At 35.2% G+C, this 20,684-nt stretch overlaps 1 protein-coding gene across 1 annotated transcript; it reads right to left on the bottom strand.

Annotated features, from left to right (window-relative positions):
• Nucleotides 1-8,773: 8,773 nt before the first annotated feature.
• LOC105953792 (Protein kinase superfamily protein) lies at nucleotides 8,774-12,345 on the bottom strand. The gene is made up of 6 exons (XM_012977469.2): nucleotides 11,923-12,345; nucleotides 11,179-11,420; nucleotides 10,953-11,088; nucleotides 10,005-10,266; nucleotides 9,609-9,741; nucleotides 8,774-9,283 (listed from the first exon to the last, which is right to left on the bottom strand). The coding sequence occupies exons 1-6, from the start codon at nucleotides 12,083-12,085 to the stop codon at nucleotides 9,065-9,067; spliced, it is 1,155 nt and encodes a 384-aa protein (XP_012832923.1). The 5' UTR covers nucleotides 12,086-12,345; the 3' UTR covers nucleotides 8,774-9,064.
• Nucleotides 12,346-20,684: the final 8,339 nt, after the last annotated feature.

Here is a 20,684-nt window from a genome sequence, read left to right as displayed (position 1 = left end):
GTGGAGTTATTTACGTGACACTATTTTCAAACTTTGCTGCTGGACAAACGCGTTTGATTTCAACGGAGTGCACACTTACTTGATATAGGATTTTAGCTAAGAGAGAGAGAGAAAGTACGTCGACCCACACAAAAAAGGGAGTTGACTTTCAACTCTAAATAATAAGTCAACCATGCAAGCAAAACAACAAGAAAAACTTATCGATTTATGGCTTCATATTCAACGCGAAATCAATGCTTTCCATATGATATCAAGAGAAAAGACGCATAACACGGGTCCCCTATACTTTATGGGCTTATTTTATATCATAGTAGTTAAACTCACGAGATGGTACGGTCCTAATCAAAAGAATGAGCTAATTGCATAAAACCCCCTGTGTAATTTTGAATTGTCAAAAAAGTCCTCGTGTTAAAAATATTAGCAAGGACCCCCCTATGTTTTGTTTTACGAAGCACACCGCTCCTTAATTCGAAATTGATGGTTGACTTGTATGCAATGACTAAAATATCCCTAATAGTTTAAGTGATATTTCAATTTTAAACAATAAAAAGAAAAAAAAAAAGAAATATCACACAAATAAGCAAACCTGCATCTTCTCTCCGACAATGGTGTGCGGCGATTTTTTTGGTTTCTTTCGGATAGAAAGAAAAAAGTGCAGCAAAGCAGTTTTTGGTGGACGGGAATTGTGGATTCAGAAACTATAGTAGTGGTGGTGGCATTCAACGGCAGCGGCGGCAGTGTGGTGGATCCGGAGAGTCGGCTTCGAGTTTGGGTGGAGTAGCTGTGGAGTGACGGCGAATATTCTTCGAGTTTGACATTCTTCTTCTTCTTCTCCCTCAGTATACGACTCAAGATTCACAAATTGGAAAAAAATGCTATGGAAATTGGAAGAAAATGCTTTGAAGAATGTTTGCATTTTTTTTGGGTTTTGGCAGGGATGTGCCGAAAAAGCTTGAGACGCCATTTTTCTTCCCTTTTGTTTTCTTGGATTTGGAATATGAATGAACATCATGCTCAGATTGGGTTTGGTTGATGGGTTTTGCTGGAAAAAATCATGGTGAAAAAGTGGAGTGTTGTTCTTGAGGTTGGAGAAGAGGGCTTATTTGAATATATAAAGGACTCAATTGAAAATCTTAAAAACTTCATTTTGGTGCTTATAAAATTTATGGGGGCATTTTGGTATTTTCGTGTTAAAAAAACGAACCCCCACTCGCATTCATGGCAAGTGAAGCACACCGTCAGCTCTCAGGGACCTTATTGCCTTTGATTATTTTTCGTAGGGGGGTATTTGCTAATTGTTTTAACACAAGGTCTTTTTCAGCAATTCGAGATTACACAGGGGTGGTTTTTGCAAAAAACCCTCAAAAGAATACAACTCATACTCTGTATGGTCTGTGCATAAATATCGGTAAATATCGAGAGATATCGTATCGTATCGCCATATCATGATACGATACCATATTTACGGTATTAGTCAAAATATAAAAAAAATATAAAAATAAAAAGGAAAAAAAAGAAAAAAAAGGAAGGAAACGAAATATTCACATAGTCAATGCCTGAAAAATGGATTTCAATATTATTTAATATTTTTTTTACATATATTAGGTCCAAGAAATTTAAACGCTAAGTGTGATATTGATAAGAGGAAAAAAGTGAAAGGTCAAAGTTGAAGTTGAAGAGATTGATGAACATGAGAATGAAAACACTCGTTTGAAATTGGTGGATGGAAAAGATTTAAGTGGCATTAATATTGAAGATCATGAGTGATTGATTAGTTTTCTAGAAATTAGGGATTCAAATTAGAACTTTGTTGCTATTATTTTAGGAGCAATTATGATTTTTTTCATATATATATATATATATATATATATATATATATATATATATATATATATATATATATATATATATATATATATATATATATATATATATATATATATATATATATATATATATATATATATATATATTATATTTAATTTTTTAATAGTTGGTTAAATATCTTACAACTTACAATACGGTACACAGACAAAAACTGTAATCCAATATTTTCCGATTTGATAAAGGTGCCTAATAAACTAGGGATAAACCCAAATAAAAGTCATAATTCGACATACCTCTGGAAAGGCGAAAGTACTATACTGCCATTATATGTAATTTTTGGTCAAATTGCGTTCAACATTTCTAGCCTACATTTAGCATTTTCAATGATTTATTTTTTAATTTTAATATATTTTTATTTATTTTTTTATTTTTTTTAAATCGATATGTTTACCGTATTGAAATGTAACTGTAGCAAACTATAGTCATTCGTAGTTTTGTTCTTTCTTTTTACCCCAATTTTTAGTCGACCAATTATGTACGCATACGAATATTGGCTTATACACACGAAATTCATAAAACCCAACAAAAAAAAATTACAGTTTCAATATTTATATTATAAATCAGCCCATAAACAACAAATACAAATCGAAAATAGACAAATATATGCATATGTAACTAGCAATGTATAGTAATGTATACATTTTGTAGAACACTGTAACTTGAAGCAGATATAACTTCAACCAAAATTTTCGACACCTTCAAGGAGAGGATCAATGGCTTTCATAACGCTGAAATTGAAAAATAAAAAATAAAAATTAATGCAAATCAACGAAAAATGAAGAAACATCAAAACACTCAACAATCAACAAACACTAAGAGATCGAGAGAGATCGAGATCGAGAGAGAGAGAGAGAGAGAGAGAGAGAGAGAGAGAGAGAGGCCATAGCTGCGAAATGCTCCTAATTTTAAACCAATCCGCCAATGAATCTTGACCCTAACACCTCCTACCAAAACCTTAGCCGCTGCCGACCACCCAAGGTTCCGCACTCGAAATGAAAAATATTATTGAAACAAATCTGAAAAAAAAATTTGAACAAAATTATGATAAAAAAATAGATATCGACGAGAGGAATCCAACGGTGGGTAGTCCGTCAAATTCCGATTGTCAGAACACAAATTACTCCTCCCGCAAGACCCACCGTCGTCGAAATACCCTCCAACTGCAAAAAATAGATTGAGTGCTCCAAACTGAATGAAATCACCACCAAAATAAAGAGCTCTACGAGAGGAATTCAGCGGTCGTTAAACCCACCGAAGAGTATTAGCGTATATATTATATATATTACGTATCTTATTATTATTCTTATTTATTATAGTTACCTTGTATAATAGGTTACCTTGTGTAGTAGGTTAAGGTTTCCTACATATAACTATATATATGATTAATATACGTGAGAGATATTATTCTCTCTTTTCTCCAAATCTATTTCTCCTATATGGTATCAGACACTAGGTTAACCTAGCCATCACCACCCCTTCTTCTCCATAGCCGTCGCCCCCTCTTCTTCTCCATGGCCGGCGACGCTTCTTCTCCCTCCACCGCCCCTCTCAATCCTTTTCACCTTGCTCATGCCATCTCTAATATCAAATCTCTTATCCCCGTTACTCTAGATCTGAAAAATCCCAATTATCAAAAGTGGAGCCACTTTTTCACAATTACCGTCGGTCGTTTCTGCCTCTCCGATCTTCTCCATGGAAAACCCCGACCGGATTCGATTTCCGCAGATGAATGGCAGCGCGCCGACTATCTCCTCCAATCTTGGATCTACGGTACCATCTCCGATGATTTGTCCAGCATGGTTCTCTCAAAAACCTCCACCGCCAGTGATCTATGGACCGCCATCTCTTCTCTCTTCACCGATAACAAAGATTATCGAACCATTCAACTTGAAGAAAAATTCAAGTCCCTCAAGAAAGGCACTCTCTCCATTCACGATTATTGCCAAATAATCAAAACCACGGCGCACAACTTGGCCGATGTCGGAAATCCAATCTCCGACAAACAACTCGTCCTACAAACCCTACACGGCCTTCCGAAAAATTACGGGACCGTCGCCAACCTCATCTCCTTTCAGAATCCCCTTCCCACCTTTCTACAGACTCGATCGCTTCTTTAGATGGAAGAAACACGAATTGTTGAACCGGAGCAGACCGCTGCTGCTTTCTACGTCTCCAACGCGAACTGTCCATCCAACAGTTGCAACGGTTCCTGCAACAGTTCCCGTGGAGGTAGTTCTTCGCGCTATCAGCGCGGGGGTGGCCGATCCAACCGTCGCGGAGGTCGCAGCACTAACCGTCACCCCATGCAGCACTATGGCTACCATAGTGCTCATGGCGCATCTCAACTCTGGCGCGCACCTTACCGACAAACCGTCAATTTTGGGATCCGCTCCAAATACATCGGGCCACCCATCCACTCCAGCGGCTCAATCCTACTTTACTGGACCACCTGAACCCTACACCGGCCACTCGGCTCCTACTCAGGTTCATCCGCACTAGCAACCATGCCACAGCTCTAACAGTTCCATCAACAGTTGCAACAATTCCTGCAACAGTGCCAACATGGTGCATCTCGCAAACCGTGTGAATACGGTGACACTTCAGCAGCCTACCGAGTCACAGTGGTTCATGGACAGCGGGGCGACATCTCATATGGCACCACACTCAGGTAATTTCAATTTTGTTTTTAATCCTGGCAGTAATTTCTCCAAACATGTCGTCGTCGGTAATGGTTCCACCCTCCCCATAACCCACATAGGCCACACAATTCTTCCCACCACTCCTTTCCGCCTCACAAATGTCTATGTCACACCCAATATCGTCAAACACCTTATCTATGTTCGAAAGTTCACCTGCGATAACTCGTGTTCGGTTGAATTTGACCCGTTTGGTTTTTCTGTGAAGGATCTTCGGAGTCGAGTCGAGATTTTCAGGTGCAATAGCTCCAGTGACCTATATCCATTTGGCGTCCCTCCTCCCAACTCACCTCCCGCTGCTTTCCTCACTGTCGCAACACCTTCGTCTCGCACTCTTTGGCATCGGCGTCTAGGCCATCCCGCCAAACACGTCATGTCCCCTTTATTTTCTAGCACTTTTCTTTCCCATAATAAAGACCATAGGGAGTCTCTTTGTAATGCCTGTCAATTAGGCAAACATTTTCGTCTACCATTTTTTTCTCAAAAATCTACTACTGTTGCTCCATTTCAAATTATTCATGCTGATTTATGGACTTCTCATGTTTCTAGTCTTACGGGTTTCAAATATTATCTTGTGTTAGTTGATGATTTTACCCATTATTTATGGACTTTTCCTCTTCGAAATAAATCTGACGTTTTTACAACCTTTGTCAATTTTCATACACTTCTCAAAACTCAATTCCAACATCCCCTGAAAGCCTTACAAAGTGATAATGGTCGTGAATTCAAAAATGTAGATTTTCAAAACTACTTCACTAAACACGGCATCCTAAATCGTTTTTCGTGTCCCCACACCTCCCCTCAAAACGGACACGCAGAACGAATGATCCGCACTATAACTAACATGATTCGATCCCTCATCTTTCAAGCTCATCTTCCTCCTACTTATTGGGTCGAAGCCCTTTATATGGCCACACACCTACTCAATATCTTACCTACCAAAACCACACAAAACCAGACTCCTCACGAAGCTCTTTACCTGATTAAACCTACATACTCTCATCTTCGAGTATTTGGTTGTCTCTCTTATCCCAACCTCACCGCCACCACACCACATAAACTCGCCCCCCATTCTACTCCTTGTGTCTATCTCGGTCACCCTTCCTCTCACAAAGGCTATCGTTGCTTTGATAGATCCACTGGCCGAATCATAATTTCTCGTCATGTTACCTTCGACGAAACTCACTTTCCTTTTGCTGAGTCAACTCCCCCAAAAAACACACTTCCTACCTCTGCCTTGACGAAAAAACACCCTCCCTGTTCCTCCTCCCTCAGACTTCGTCTAACTGTTGCAACAGTTCCTCCAACTGTTCCAACAGTGAACCACCCAGTTCCAACAGTCCTATAACACAGCCAACACCTGTTTCACCTACAGCACCACCTCTCGACCACGACCAGCTCACAACCCCTTCTCCTACTTCCACATCTCCTTCTCCTACTCCCACACCTCCCCCACCTCCCCCTGCTCACCCTATGGTGACTCGCAGTAAAGTGGGCATCCACAAACCCAAAGTCCCTTTCTCTCTCGTTGCATCCTCTACCTCTTCCATTCCACCAACTATCGTCAAGCTCTTCTTGACCAACATTGGCGAAACGCCATGATTGAGGAATATAATGCTTTAATTAAAAACAATACTTGGAATGTTGTGCCCCGCCCCCCGTTCACTAATGTTATTTCTGGTAAGTGGATATACAAACAGAAACTCAAGTCTGATGGCTCCCTTGAGCGATACAAAGCACGATGGGTTGTTCGTGGGTTTCACCAGCAGACTAGCATCGATTTTGACGAGACTTTTAGCCCAGTTGTCAAACCAGCCACTGTTCGAACAGTTCTCAGTATTGCTCTCTCGCGACCATGGCCAATCCACCAGCTTGATGTAAAAAATGCCTTCTTACATGGCAATCTCTCTGAAACTGTCTACTGAGCAACCTCCCGGATTCGTCGATCCATCTCGCCCCACTCACGTGTGTCCTCTCAACAAAGCACTCTACGGTCTCAAGTAGGCACCACGTGCTTGGTACAAGCGTTTTGCATCTCACATTACTACCATGGGGTTCAGAGAATGCAAGTCCGACACTTCACTCTTTGTATACTGTCGCAACAGTTCACGCGACTGTCCCAACAGTTCATGCTTTACCTTCTGCTGTATGTCGATGACATTGTTGCTTACGGCCTCCACACATGAATTGCTCCGCTCTATCATCGCTGCCCTTAATCAAGAGTTCGCAATGAAGGATCTTGGCGATCTTCACTACTTTCTCGGCATCTCAGTTACTCGCTCGTCGAATGGGCTATTTCTCTCTCAACGCAAGTACGCCGACGAGATACTAGAGCGTGCACACATGGCTTCCTGCAACCCTTGTCTTACGCCGGCTGACACAAAGAGCAAGTTGTCTTCGACCACTGGACCCCCCGTTGCTGACCCTACTCTTTATCGCAGCCTTGCCGGTGCACTGCAATACCTCACGTTTACTCGTCCCGACATCTGCTATGTTGTGCAACAAATATGTCTATTCATGCATGATCCGAGGGAACCTCATATGGCTGCTCTCATGTGTATCCTTCGCTACATTCGTGGCACTCTCGATCACGGCCTTCAGCTCTCCCCCAATCCGGACTTCTCCCTTATCGCTTACTCCGACGCCGATTGGGGTGGCTGCCCTGACACTCGTCGTTCGACATCGGGCTATTGTGTTTTCCTCGGCAACAACCTCATCTCTTGGTCCTCCAAACGACAGGTCACTACTTCTCGATCGAGTGCGGAGGCCGAATATCGAGCTGTCGCAAATGCCGTCGCCGAAACGACTTGGTTACACAACTTACTTTTTGAGTTGCTCTGCCACTTTCGAAAGCCACTATTGTCTACTGTGACAACGTCAGTGCCGTCTTACCTATCCAGCAATCATATTCAACACTCTCGTACGAAACATGTGGAGATCGATATCCACTTTGTCCGAGACAAAGATGCTTTGGGACACGTTCGAGTTCTTCACGTCCCATCCGCCTACCAGTTTGCCGATATCTTCACGAAAGGACTCCCTACTCAACTGTTCCAACAGTTTGTCTCCAGTCTCCACGTCTTCTCCTTTCCCGTATTGACTGCGGGGGTGTATTAGCGTATATATTATATATATTACGTATCTTATTATTATTCTTATTTATTATAGTTACCTTGTATAATAGGTTACCTTGTGTAGTAGGTTAGGGTTTCCTACATATAACTATATATATATGATTAATATACGTGAGAGATATTATTCTCTCTTTTCTCCAAATCTATTTCTCCTATAAGGAGAAAATTATGACTATGGAGAGCAACATCGCCGGTTGGAGATCTATGGGGGCGGGATTTGAATCTAAGAGTGAGAGAGGAAGAAAAAGACGACTGTGAGTTGGCTAGGGTTTAAAACTGATTTTAAAAGGGCATTTTAGGTACTTTAGGTTGGCCGAGCGGGGCTGTCAAATTAATTTCAAAATGAAGGAAGTTTGCACTAGGGTATAATCCCCTTGGTGGCTAGTTATATATATTTTCCATATGACTTATGAGGGTCCCTAAAACAATCTACTTTATTGTTAATAAAATTAGTACATAAAATACCTATGTCAAAACTTAAAAGTTAAATACAGTTCCTAAAAAAAGTTTTATGAGACAATATTCATATTTAGTGCAACAAAAAAAATGTACATGGCATTTGATTCTCGCTGAAATAGTGGGGCTGCAAATTGAGATTGAGAAATTCATAACTCTATTAATCTTATTTTGCAAGGTGTGGCTAAATCAATGTTGAAGTTTGATAAATATTGGGGAAGGTTTGAGAAATTGAATAAGATCATATACATAACCGATGTTCTTGGTTAAAGTGTTAGAATCTTTTATTGTGTTTTCATAAAGATCGTCTTATTATAATTTACATCATTCGTACCGATATACCGTATCAAAAGCAACAGTGTATTTAATAACAGTATGCTGAACAACAACAGTATACTACAATTGTTGGTACGGTAAAGGTATCGAGTTTTTCAATACCATATAATTCAGTAGGTCCACAGTATTGATCAAAATATTCAGCAACCACCGAAACCACCCCAACATCTTATCCTCAATTCTAACAATAAAAAAAGAAACCACCCCTACATCTTATCCTCACTTTTAACAATAAAAAAAGATGATTAGATGAAACAACTTCCATAGGAGCAAGAAAAGGCCAAATCTCCATTAGAAAAAGAAAGTCACATGCATTAAAGTATCAAACTACTATTGGAGAAGATGAACAAATCAAAACAAAAATAGAAGCAATTTAAAGCTACATTGACATTTGACAAGTCATTCATTCATCTTTTATTACCAGTCAAAAAAGATAAATGAAATAGTCAAGATAGTAGTTCAGCTGCATGTGATCATGAAGCTAAATAAAATTGAAAATAATTAATAATCTTAAAAGCATGCCAAGAAGAAAGCATCCAGCAATAATTCCCTTGACTAGCTAAGGCTCGGCTTCGAAGAAGGTCGATAATTCTTGACCAACGGGACCAACGACTGCACGACGTCTGCCATCAACGGCCTGTAATCTGCCTCCGGCTGTACACACATTGCAGCTATTGCAGCAACTTGAATCACTTCCTTCATCGAATACTGTCCCTCTAACCCCTCATCCATTATTTCACCCACCTTCTCTCTATCCGTAAGTTGCGGTAACGCCTATTATATATATTGTATATCCAAATAACATCATGTTATTGAAATATATTTATATTTTTATATAGAAAAGGGCAAATTATGGCCACCTCCTGAGGTATGGCCAATTACGAAAAAAACCCTCTTGTTTGGGTAATTACAAGCACCCTTCTTTTTGTATATATTCAATTCGGTAAACGGTTTGAAATGTTGGCGTACCGAAATTTCGGTTCGGTTTTACCGATTTAACATCCCTAAATTCACCACTGAAGGGGTATTTTCGTAATTTTACCATAACTCAGGGGGTGGCCGTAATTTGCCCTGTAGAAAATGAAATCGAAAGAAATACCCAAGATACAAGAACGCCTTCACCGGAGGGCCTCTTCATATCAACCGGAACTCTGCCGGTAAGCAGCTCCAATAGGACCACTCCATAGCTGTATACGTCTGACTTTGTGGTTAGATGCCCAGTTAAAGCATATCTGCATGCATGGATTAATATAAACGATTCAATTAATTAAGAAAGTCGTTTCGAGTATATATATATATATATATATATATATATATATATATATATATATATATATATATATATATATATATATATATATATATATATATATATATATATATATATATATATATATATATATATATATATATATATATATATATATATATATATATATATATATATATATATATATATAGAATAGTTAAGGGGAGGAGTGGTATTGGGTTGTACTCGGGTGCAACGTAACCCTGTGTGCCCAAGACACGTGTAGAAACGTGTCCACCAGCTTTCTCGGAGCCATGTTTGGCGAGTCCGAAATCGGAAACTTTGGCGTGGAAGTTTTTGTCGAGAAGGATGTTACTGCTTTTGAAGTCTCTATGGATAACTGGTGGGCTAATATGCTCGTGGAGATACTCCAGGCCTTTTGCAGCTTCTAAAGCTATCCTCAGTCGAGTTTCCCAGCTTAAATTTGACGAAACAATTCTACTATTACCTGTATAAATGATTGGTCACGAATAAGAAAAATTACGCATTTAACCAATTTTTCATATTTTTCATAGTATATGCATTATGCAGTTTTCATGTAATATAGGACTCAACCGAACACAAGACTTCTTTTAATTACACACTTAACCTATGTAGCACGGAAACGGAAACGGCGATACAGGGAAACGGGGATACGGGAACTTGAGGGAAACGTGTAAATATTAAAAGTGTAGGGCTATATTTAGGAATATTCTATATAAACATATATAAGTTTTTAACTTTATTTATATATACGTTCTTTCTATATATTTTTATACAAACATATTCAAAATAAATTTTACTATCAAATATCAATTTACAATTGATCATTAAAATCATGTAAATAATTTGGGAAACAACATAAATACTTACAAATTTGCTATTCAAACATGTTTTTAACTTTTCAGAAATTGCAAAATGGCCCATAAGGTGTCCGGCATGTGTATTCAAGTTTCCGACACAAAACGTTTCGAGAAGCAGAAACGTTAACATGTTGAAGTTTTCGTCCTACATAACACTTAACCAATTTTGACTTCTATATTTAATCATACTCTATCGTTAAAAATAAAACTACAAACTATAAGTGCCATCCATACATAAATTTGTCGAAGCGAACAACTTCACACAAAAAAACCAGAAAAAAAACGAAATTACCTTTGTTTGGATACAAATGTTCGTGCAATCCTCCATTAGCCATAAACTCATAAACGAGCAATTTCCGACTGCTTTCCGAACAGTAGCCGATCAACGGTAGTAAGTACGGCGAACGCAGCCTACCCAACAACTCTACCTATCATTTCATTCAACAACACAATAAGAAAAAAACAAATGGTGAAATCTCAAGATCCACTACAAATAGTTTTTAATTAACGACGAAAACCTCGGCGGTGAATTCGTCGTCTCCCTGTTTTCCAGCTTGATCCATCAACTTAACTGCAACTTTCATTCCATTCTGAAGCACCCCTCGGTATACGAATCCGAATGCGCCGTGACCAATCACATTACTCTTACCAAATCCACATGTGGCTGAATGCAATTGCTTGAATGTAAAGATATGTAGTCCTCTTTCACTTGCAATTTGGATGTTTGCAAAGTTGGTAGCTTTTTCCTCATGGTGAATCCCTAATAGATTAAAGAGACACAAATAATCAAATGCAACAAAAAAAATATAATAATAAATAAATAAATAAATAAAGAAAATAATAACAATTTTCATACCCATATATATCAATTTAGCCCACCCAATTTTTATTAATAAGCCCACCCAAAATATACATTAATGCAAAAAAAACAAAAAAAAAAATCCATTTTTTATTAAATAGTCTACCCAAAATCCAAATTACTGCAAAAAAAAATGCTCTTCATTTTTTTTCTTTTCCTATTTCCTATTTTTGTCACAAAAAAGTCCTAAAAAAATTTTCATTGGCACTGCCCCGAACCCCCGAAAATTTAAGTTCACTATGACAGAGTAATAATGGCAGAAATAAGGACCACAAAGAAAATAGCCAGATGCACAGATATACTTATACCCAGTACTTTTAATTTCTCAACTGGGTTTTCAAGAAAATTTAATAAATTAAAAATAAATATGAGTTTAAAAAATAAAAAATAAAAAGGTACTAACTTTTCTGCTGGGTTTTGAAGCGGTTGGAGAATTTGTATCTCAAGTAGCAAAAATAAGTGAAGGTGACGAGCACAGATGCAACGGCGAGAGATGCACAGACTAGGATTGTAGCTAATACAACGCGCTCCTTCTTCTTGTAATAATCTTCGTTTTCTCCTGCCATTGCTACTAAATTATTGTACTTGAAAATTATGGCAGCATTGTTTTTGTTTAAAGGGATTTAAAAGCTAAAATGGAGAAGCTGTTTATAGAGAGAGAGAGAGAGAGAGAGATGTAATAAATAATAAGTTTGAAGTGACAAGTTGGGGCTCAGTGTCTCTCTCTCTCTCTCTAGACTCTAGTTTCTCTCTCATCTGTGATGATTCTCTCTCTTTCTCTGGTTTGTGTTTGTCTTGTTTCGTGGCGCGGAGACCAACTTTTGGCAGTTTTCTTCTTATTTGCTTTCAAGTCCCTCTATTTATGGGAAATTTGTAAACAAACCCAGATTCCTACTCATCAATAACAGTGGCCATCTACACGCGCTGACGCGCGACTTGGAATCGTGAGCATCTCTTCCAAGTAGGGGTGGGCATTCGGGTCGGGTTATTCGGGTATAACCCGACCCGGTCGGGTATTACCCGACCGGATCGGGTAATGTTTTACGTAACCGGGTTTTTCCCGGGTTCGGGTACCCGGTGCTCCCAAACCGGGTCGGGTCCGGGTATTAGAAATCCTACCCGGGTACCCGATCGGGTACCCGGTTGAATTTTTTTTTTTTTTTTTTTTATATATATAAAGATATATATATATATATATATATATATATATATATATATATATATATATATATATATATATATATATATATATATATATATATATATATATATATATATATATATATATGTATATCAGTATATGTATATATATGTATATCAGTATATGTATATATATGTATATCAGTATATATATATATATATATATATATATATATGTATATCATATATATATATATATATATATATATATATATCTTAAGTAAATTTAGTTATTGTTTATTTTTCAAAAAAAAAAAAAAAAAAAAAAAAAAAAAAAGAGGAAAATAGCGAAACCCGAACCCGACCCGAGATAACCGGGTACCCGGTTATTTCGGGTCGGGTTCGGGTAATTTTTTTTTTGCAAAAAACCCGAATAACCCGACCCGAATAACCCGAATAACCCGACCCGACCCGAATGCCCACCCCTACTTCCAAGTGTGCTAAACTTGTACTTTTACACTTTTTAACTCCCACGGTTCTCGTTGGAAATTGGAATGAAATTTCTGATTTTTTTTTATTTTAATTCGAAATTTTCTGATTTTGAAACAATATTTTTTAATATGAATTTCGAAATTCTGAATTTTGACTTTTCGGAAATTTTTTGATCGAAATTAGAATATATGTAAAATTCGGATTTCCGATTGGATTTTAAGTTTGAAAATAAGCTGAAAATTGCGATTGTTTTCCCGAATATTACACTTAATGCCAATATTATTGTGTATTTTATATTTTAGGTGACCAAAAAATATAAATTTCCAAACTCTACCAATTATGATCCGAAATTTTCCATTATGGAGTACGTTTATTCATTCCAATTTCCAAAATTCTCATTTTGATTTTTTTTTTTCGAAACGGAATTGGAACTGGTTTTTCACTTCCAAAAAAAATAGAATTTTTCGAAAAGGTCTTGTTCTGATTAGTCCAATATCTCTCCAATAACAAAATGGAAATTCTAATAACATGTATTAGTTTCTTTTATATATATTCTCAGGTTATTTACTTTATTATTTAAAATTAAATTTACATAATATTTAAAAAAATAATTTGTTATATTATTTTAATTAGTGATTAAAAGGTAAAATTAAGTAGTATATTAAATATAATAAAGTTAAAATTCAATTTCTTATACAGTGGTCATGAAAATATTATTATTATTATTATTATTATTATTATTATTATTATTATTATTATTATTATTATTATTATTATTATTATTATTATTATTATTATTATTATTATTATTATTATTATTATTATTATTATTATTTATGTCAATACAGATTTTAATTTAGAAGTTATATTTGTGCATAATATATACTTCGATTTTTGTTTTTGTAGTGTATGGAACTGGATTCTTGCGTTATAAAGTTTATAGGTATTGATTTTAGTAGTAACTTAATAGAAATTCAGTAGTTGATTACTTTAGTTTATTATTTGGTCACTTTATTTTCGCTATTTTTGTAGTTGGTGTTGGTATTTTTGCGACTGGTTGTAATTTATTTCGGGTTTCGCTGTTGAATTGGGTTGGGATGTGATGAATTGTGTTGGATGTCACGGTATTAGAGTTGTTTTTGTCAGTTTTGAAATTTACTACATTAATCACCCACTATTTTAGTAGTGGGATTCCTTAATCCACTACGTTTAGTATCGTATCGTAATCGATTAATGAACTTGATGATTTTTTTTTTTTAAGATTAAACATAAATAAATATATTATTAAAAAATGAAAAATAGTTTTAAAAGAAAAATTGGGATGGAGCGGAAATAGTGAGAATAAAATAGTGAAAACTGAAAAGACTATTTTGGGAGTAGAAAATAGCATAAGTAATACTCCCTCCGTTCCTAAATAATTGTCATTTTTCACTTTTCACAAAGATTAAGAAACGCAATAAATATATCTTGATTTTAGAAAAATTATATAAAAATGACTAAAACAACCTTTATTATTTAATGATTTATAAGAGAAAATTACTGAATAGAGTTTCATTAATAAGGTTAAAACATGAAAAATGCATTTAATGCAGTAGTGGAAATCTAAAGTAACAGATAATATGGAATAAAAATATTTTTAAAAAGAGACGGTTATTGTGGAACAGAGAGAGTATGAATTATCTCTAGGGATATCAATCGGGCCATGTGAGTCGAGTTTGGGTCGGCTCAAGCTCATATACCATCGAGTTTTATTACTATAGACTCAAGCTCACATACCATCAGGCTTCATTAGCATAGGCTCCAGCTCGACTCATGTTTTTTCGGGCTTCGGATTTATATCGGGCCTCATTACTATATAATTGTAATAAGGAAAAACAAAATTTATAAAAAACAAGTGATAATCAAGATTTACCTCGATTGAAGCCAATCCAAAAAAAATCATAAACGACATTTGCAAGTTGTTGTAAAAACTTATAATAAAAAACTGAAAGAAGTAAAAAGAATTAGTACCTCTTATTATTGAAAGCGTTTTTTATATTCTCAAATCTCGATGATAAATTTCAGCAATTAGGTATCAGTGGGTATGGTGCATTTGATTCCTATTGCCACCGCCACCACTTAGTTCCTTTTATTTTTGACTTTCTTCTTTTTTTTTTTTTTTTGCAAAATAAAATATCTTATACGGTCGTAACTTGTATGTTGAGTCATATCATTAAAAAAATAAATATATTATAGATTTTATTATTAACTTAATCGGTCGGGCCTTATTTGGGTTGAGCCATAGTAGACTTAAACTCGGCTCATAAATGAATCGGGTATAGTAAAATGACTCAAACTTGACCCCACTCACTAAAAAAATCTAAGCACAACTCAAATATAATCGGGTCGAGCCATCGGGCTTCGGTAAGGCCCCGCTCAATTGCCGGTCCTAATTATCTTAGAGTGAAAATATGAATGAACAACTTCCTATTATTATAATATTCTGGGATTCTTTTATATAAGAGCCCCTAGATTAAAATTGAGGGGCTTTTATGCATAAGTACATGACCAACAATCTTTATTACTCTATGTTCAGAGTTATATCGTTTTCGCTAATATGCGTAACCCTTTAATATTTATTATAAATAAAGGCAAAATTAATGTATATGACAAAATTACCCAATCGTTTAAACCCAATTCCTAATTGTAACCCCAATTTAACTTCAATTTTATCAATTTGATAACAAAAATCCAATTTTGACCTTTTCTTGTTTTACTTTTTTTTTTACCGCCGGTCTCCGGCGTTGATTATTTTATTTTTTTTATTTCTAAAAATTGTATCTGTACTTTTTACGCTCGCCGCTGAACGTTGACCATAATTGTACTATCATTAACTGTAATTGTATTGTCACTAACAGTAATTGTACTGTCAATTGACCGTAACTGTATTGTCGTTAACAAACAAATACTGTAAACACAATAATATTACACTCAATCACATCAATATTATTATTTTTTTGACTTTTTTATTTTGTTAAATTTGTTGACCAGTCAATGTAATAATATTTGACAGTAAAATTACTGTAAACACAATAATATTATTGTCAATCACATCCATATTATATTATTTTTAGCCCTTTTATTTTGTTTGATTTGTTAACCGATTAACGTAACAATATTACTGTCTACTATAGTAATATTACTGTAAACACAATAATAGTAATTTGGTTGACGGTAATATTAGTGTCGTTACAATAATATTACTGTGGTTGACAGTAATATTATTGTCAACCATATCCATATTAATTCTTTTGGCTTTTTATTATGTTTGTCTTTGTTAAACGGTAAATATATTAATATTACTCTATTACACAATAATAGTGATGTTTGTTGTGTTAATATTACTGTACTAGAGAGTAATATATCAATATTACTGTTTAAACAAGCCAAAAAGTGTTGACAAAAAATTATAAAAAAAAGTTCATGTAGAGACAGGCGGTCAACGATGGCGACGCGCGAAATTGCAGTCAAAATTTGGTTACGGGTCAAAATTAAATAATTGGTGAAATTTGGGGTTAAACTGAGGTTACATTGAATTAAATGATGAAATTGGAGCATATTAAAATGTGAAGGGTATTTTAATCTTTTGCACACCTCTGAAAATTGTCTGAATTATTTTATATAAGAGTTTTTTGTTCGAACCCCTTTATGAATAACTAGCACATAATGGGCTTATTTGTCATAGACGCTAAAATCAAACACCACGAGACAACAACCTAGGAATCCAAACAACCACACAAGCATTTTCTCAATTGATTCCAACTAATGTTTTACAACAATAGAAGGGAAAATTAGCAACACCCCCACATTTGGAAAATTTATGTAAGGGAGAACACTCTCTTTTTTAAGGGAGCTATTACAAATGAGCACTGTTTAAAAATCGGTCGAGGTGGTTGATTAATCGGTCTCCGAGATGGAAGCGGTCTACAACCTTTACGATTTTAGTGTAAAGATTTGAAATTTAGGGTTTTGCCTGTGAGCATTTTAGGTGGTTCGAGGCGGCCCGAGGCGGGTTGAGGCGATCAAACCTTGGAGACGGATCAAACTTTGGCGGCAAATATCGATTTTTTTTAAATAAAAAAAGTTGTGAGTTTAATCGAAAATTAGTTTATGCTTTATTTTATTTTATTAATGTTAATTCTTATACCTAATAATATATGCTTTCAATGTTCAAGTATAATTTTGGATGCACAAGATTTTCGTTTTATTTTTATTTTGTAAGTATTTTTATTATATAATGATCTTATTATTATTAAAACTTTATTATGTTATTGTAATATATAAATGACCGAGATAAAATTATGAATAAATATATTTTGAGTATTTACAAATAATATCTAAAACTATATTACATTAAATTAAAAAAAAAGATTTATTTTTGATTTATAACCGAATAATCATCGCTGCACCAATTAATCGTGAGGCGGTGCCTAACCGATTTGGGTCCGATTCCCACCTTTTACAACTTTGGTACATATATGTCCTATGGTGTTCAAAATTCTGCACAATCGAATGGTTCGATTCTTAGAAACGAGCTCCCAAGTACATTGCTCGAGTTTTCCGTTCTGAAAAACAACACTTGTTGTTGATGTACATATCATATGTTTGGCTCATCAAAACATGATCTCCATCATTCACAACGTAAATCAGTATCTATAATCATGATATCCAAACATTAAATCGATCCAGTGATTTCATTGAACAAAAACTGCTCATATGTCAAAAAATTGAGCATCTCTCTTTCTTTTTTATTTTATGTCAATCAGGCTTTAATCGTCCACTTATACGGATTAAAACATATATTCACCAACATATAAATCAAGGTAAATTCCACTTTCCCCTTGTACTTTGATTCGGTATCATTTTATACTCTTCTACTATCGATGGCATCGATTTGCCTCCTGTACTTGAAAAATTATCTTAATGTGGCCCTCGTTGTTAGTTGTCAGACTTTTGACCTTAACACCGTTTGATCTAAGCTCTAAAATTATAAAAACGCCACCTCTCCCAGGTTAAATAATTATTAAAGAAAATAAAAAAACAACAAAAAAACAAAAAAAAAATAATAAAAGGTTCATGACAACGAGAAAATATAGTTCACGACGCGAGCCACAATTTATTTTTAATTTTTTGAATAACTATTTAAACTGGGAGAGGTGGATTTTTTATAATATTCAGACTTATATAAAAAATATTTTAATTTCAAAGGTCTGAAAACTATCAGCAAGGGCCATATTGAGACAATTTTTCAAGTACAAGGGGACAAATCGATAAAATTGAGAGTAGAAGGGAGTGAAATGATATTTAAACATGCTTCGATGAATTTCGGTAGTTCATATATTTAAAGATAAATCATGATGAAAGCAACTATTACATTTAAATACAAAGTACTGATTCTCACAATTCAGTCAACTCCTCCATCAAATAAAAATTGGTAGAAAGTAACTCTCCATGTCACAATATCTAATCAGTGCAATCTCGCTGAGGTAAGTGCAGCCCGCAAGAACCAACATATCAACCGAGAACTTGATAAAACGATAAAACCTAATAAGTGCTGTCAGGTTTGATGGCTAAGAAGAACAAGACTTCAGTATATGTCATCCATCGACTTTAATCATGTAATGATATAACATTCTGAATATATTAAAATCCATCGAACATGATCTTTTTTGTTTCACATTTATGTTGTGAAATCACTCATTTTTTATGAACAATAGTTTAAATGTTTTCCACAAAAAATCTAGTTCACATAATATATCCTACCGTTAGATGGTATCTAATTCATTTTCATGCAACATCGTTGTATCATGCCAGATTCCCTAATTCATGTTTTCAACATTTAGTTGTTAACATGCTTCAATGAATTTCGAAATTCGTCAATTCCTCACAATTCAGTCAACTCCTCCATCAAATAAAAATTGGTAGAAAGTAACTCTCCATGCCAAAATATCTAATCAGTGCAGTCTCGCTGAGGTTTGTGCAGCCCACAAGAACCAACATATCAACCGAGAACTTGATAAAGCGATAAAACCTAATAAGTGCTATCAGGTTTGATGGCTAAGAAGAACAAGACTTCAATATATGTCATCCATCGACTTTAATCATGCCGACTTTAATCATGTAAATATATAACATTCTGAATATATTAAAATCCATCGAACATGATCTTTTTTGTTTCTCAGTTATGTTGTGAAATCACTCATTTTTTATGAACAATAGTTTAAACGTTTTCCACAAAAAATCTAGTTCACATAATATATCCTACCGTTAGATACCAATGGTATCTAATTCATTTTCATGCAACATCATTGTATCATGCCAGATTCCCTAATTCATGTTTTCAACATTTAGTTGTTAACATGCTTCAATGAATTTCGATAGTTCATATATTTAAAGATAAATCATGATGAAAACAACTATTACATTTAAATAAAAAGTACTGATTCTCACAATTCAGTCAACTCCTCCATCAAATAAAAATTGGTAGAAAGTAACTCTCCATGTCAAAATATCTAAACAGTGCAGTCTTGCTGAGGTAAGTGCAGCCCGCAAGAATCAACATATCAACCGAGAACTTGATAAAACGATAAAATCTTATCAGTGCAGTCTGGTTTGATGGCTAAGAAGAACAAGACTTCAGTATATGTCATCCAAACAATTATTTCGATCGTAAACTTCCACATGTCGCTTGTTATTTTATCTCAATCCATACCAAATACTACGTGTATTTTGTCTCTCATGTTCTTTTTAGTGTTCACGAGAACCATGTAAGCACCCACGAGCAAGGCAATGGCAATACCTTGTACTTGTGCATATTTACTATAATTCTTTAAAAACTTACCTAGCTATTTACATTAGGTCGATCGATAGTTTTTAAATTAAAACTGGCGGAAATCCTTCAGAGTCAGTTCTTCGGAGTTAACGATTGGTTGATGATGAATTATAAGAGTTAACGATTGATCGGTGATGAATAGTCAGAATTAACAATTGGTCGACGATGAATATATAAGAAGAAATATTGACGACTACGGTTTAATTAAAAAAGACGATGGAAAAAGATTTTAGTTTTTAATCAAGTAGTTCTCAGATTTTACTTATTAACTTTTAATATTTAATTGAGTTTTAGTTTTAAGGGTATTTATGTAATTTTATCTATAACGCATGTGTCGTACTTTCTTATGGGGTTCGTATTAATCACATGTGGCATTTTCTTTTTCTTAATCATTTTTTGTTACTTTATTTCCATCCAAAACCTAGACTAACTTATCCAGAGCAATTTGGGTTTGAAGTGGGGCCGCCGTCGGCACCGGAGCAAGAATTGAAGCAACAACCTTGAACGAGCGGGAAGGGTGTTGTATTCAGTGGGTGTTGCAATCGCCGATATATGATGGGGTGTTGCTTTCGAGAAAGCATGAACGGAGATCAGCCGCTTACGACTGAGGCGGAGTATGAGTACTCTTCAGATCCACGGTGGGCGGAATTCTGCGCTCGCAT

Source organism: Erythranthe guttata, chromosome 13 (genome assembly GCF_056151865.1).
Source record: "Erythranthe guttata isolate IM_541 chromosome 13, IM_541, whole genome shotgun sequence".
In the NCBI taxonomy this organism is placed as follows: Eukaryota; Viridiplantae; Streptophyta; class Magnoliopsida; order Lamiales; family Phrymaceae; genus Erythranthe; species Erythranthe guttata.
The sequence above is the reverse complement of the archived record's forward strand: the minus strand, read 5'-3'. Positions and strand labels throughout refer to the sequence as shown.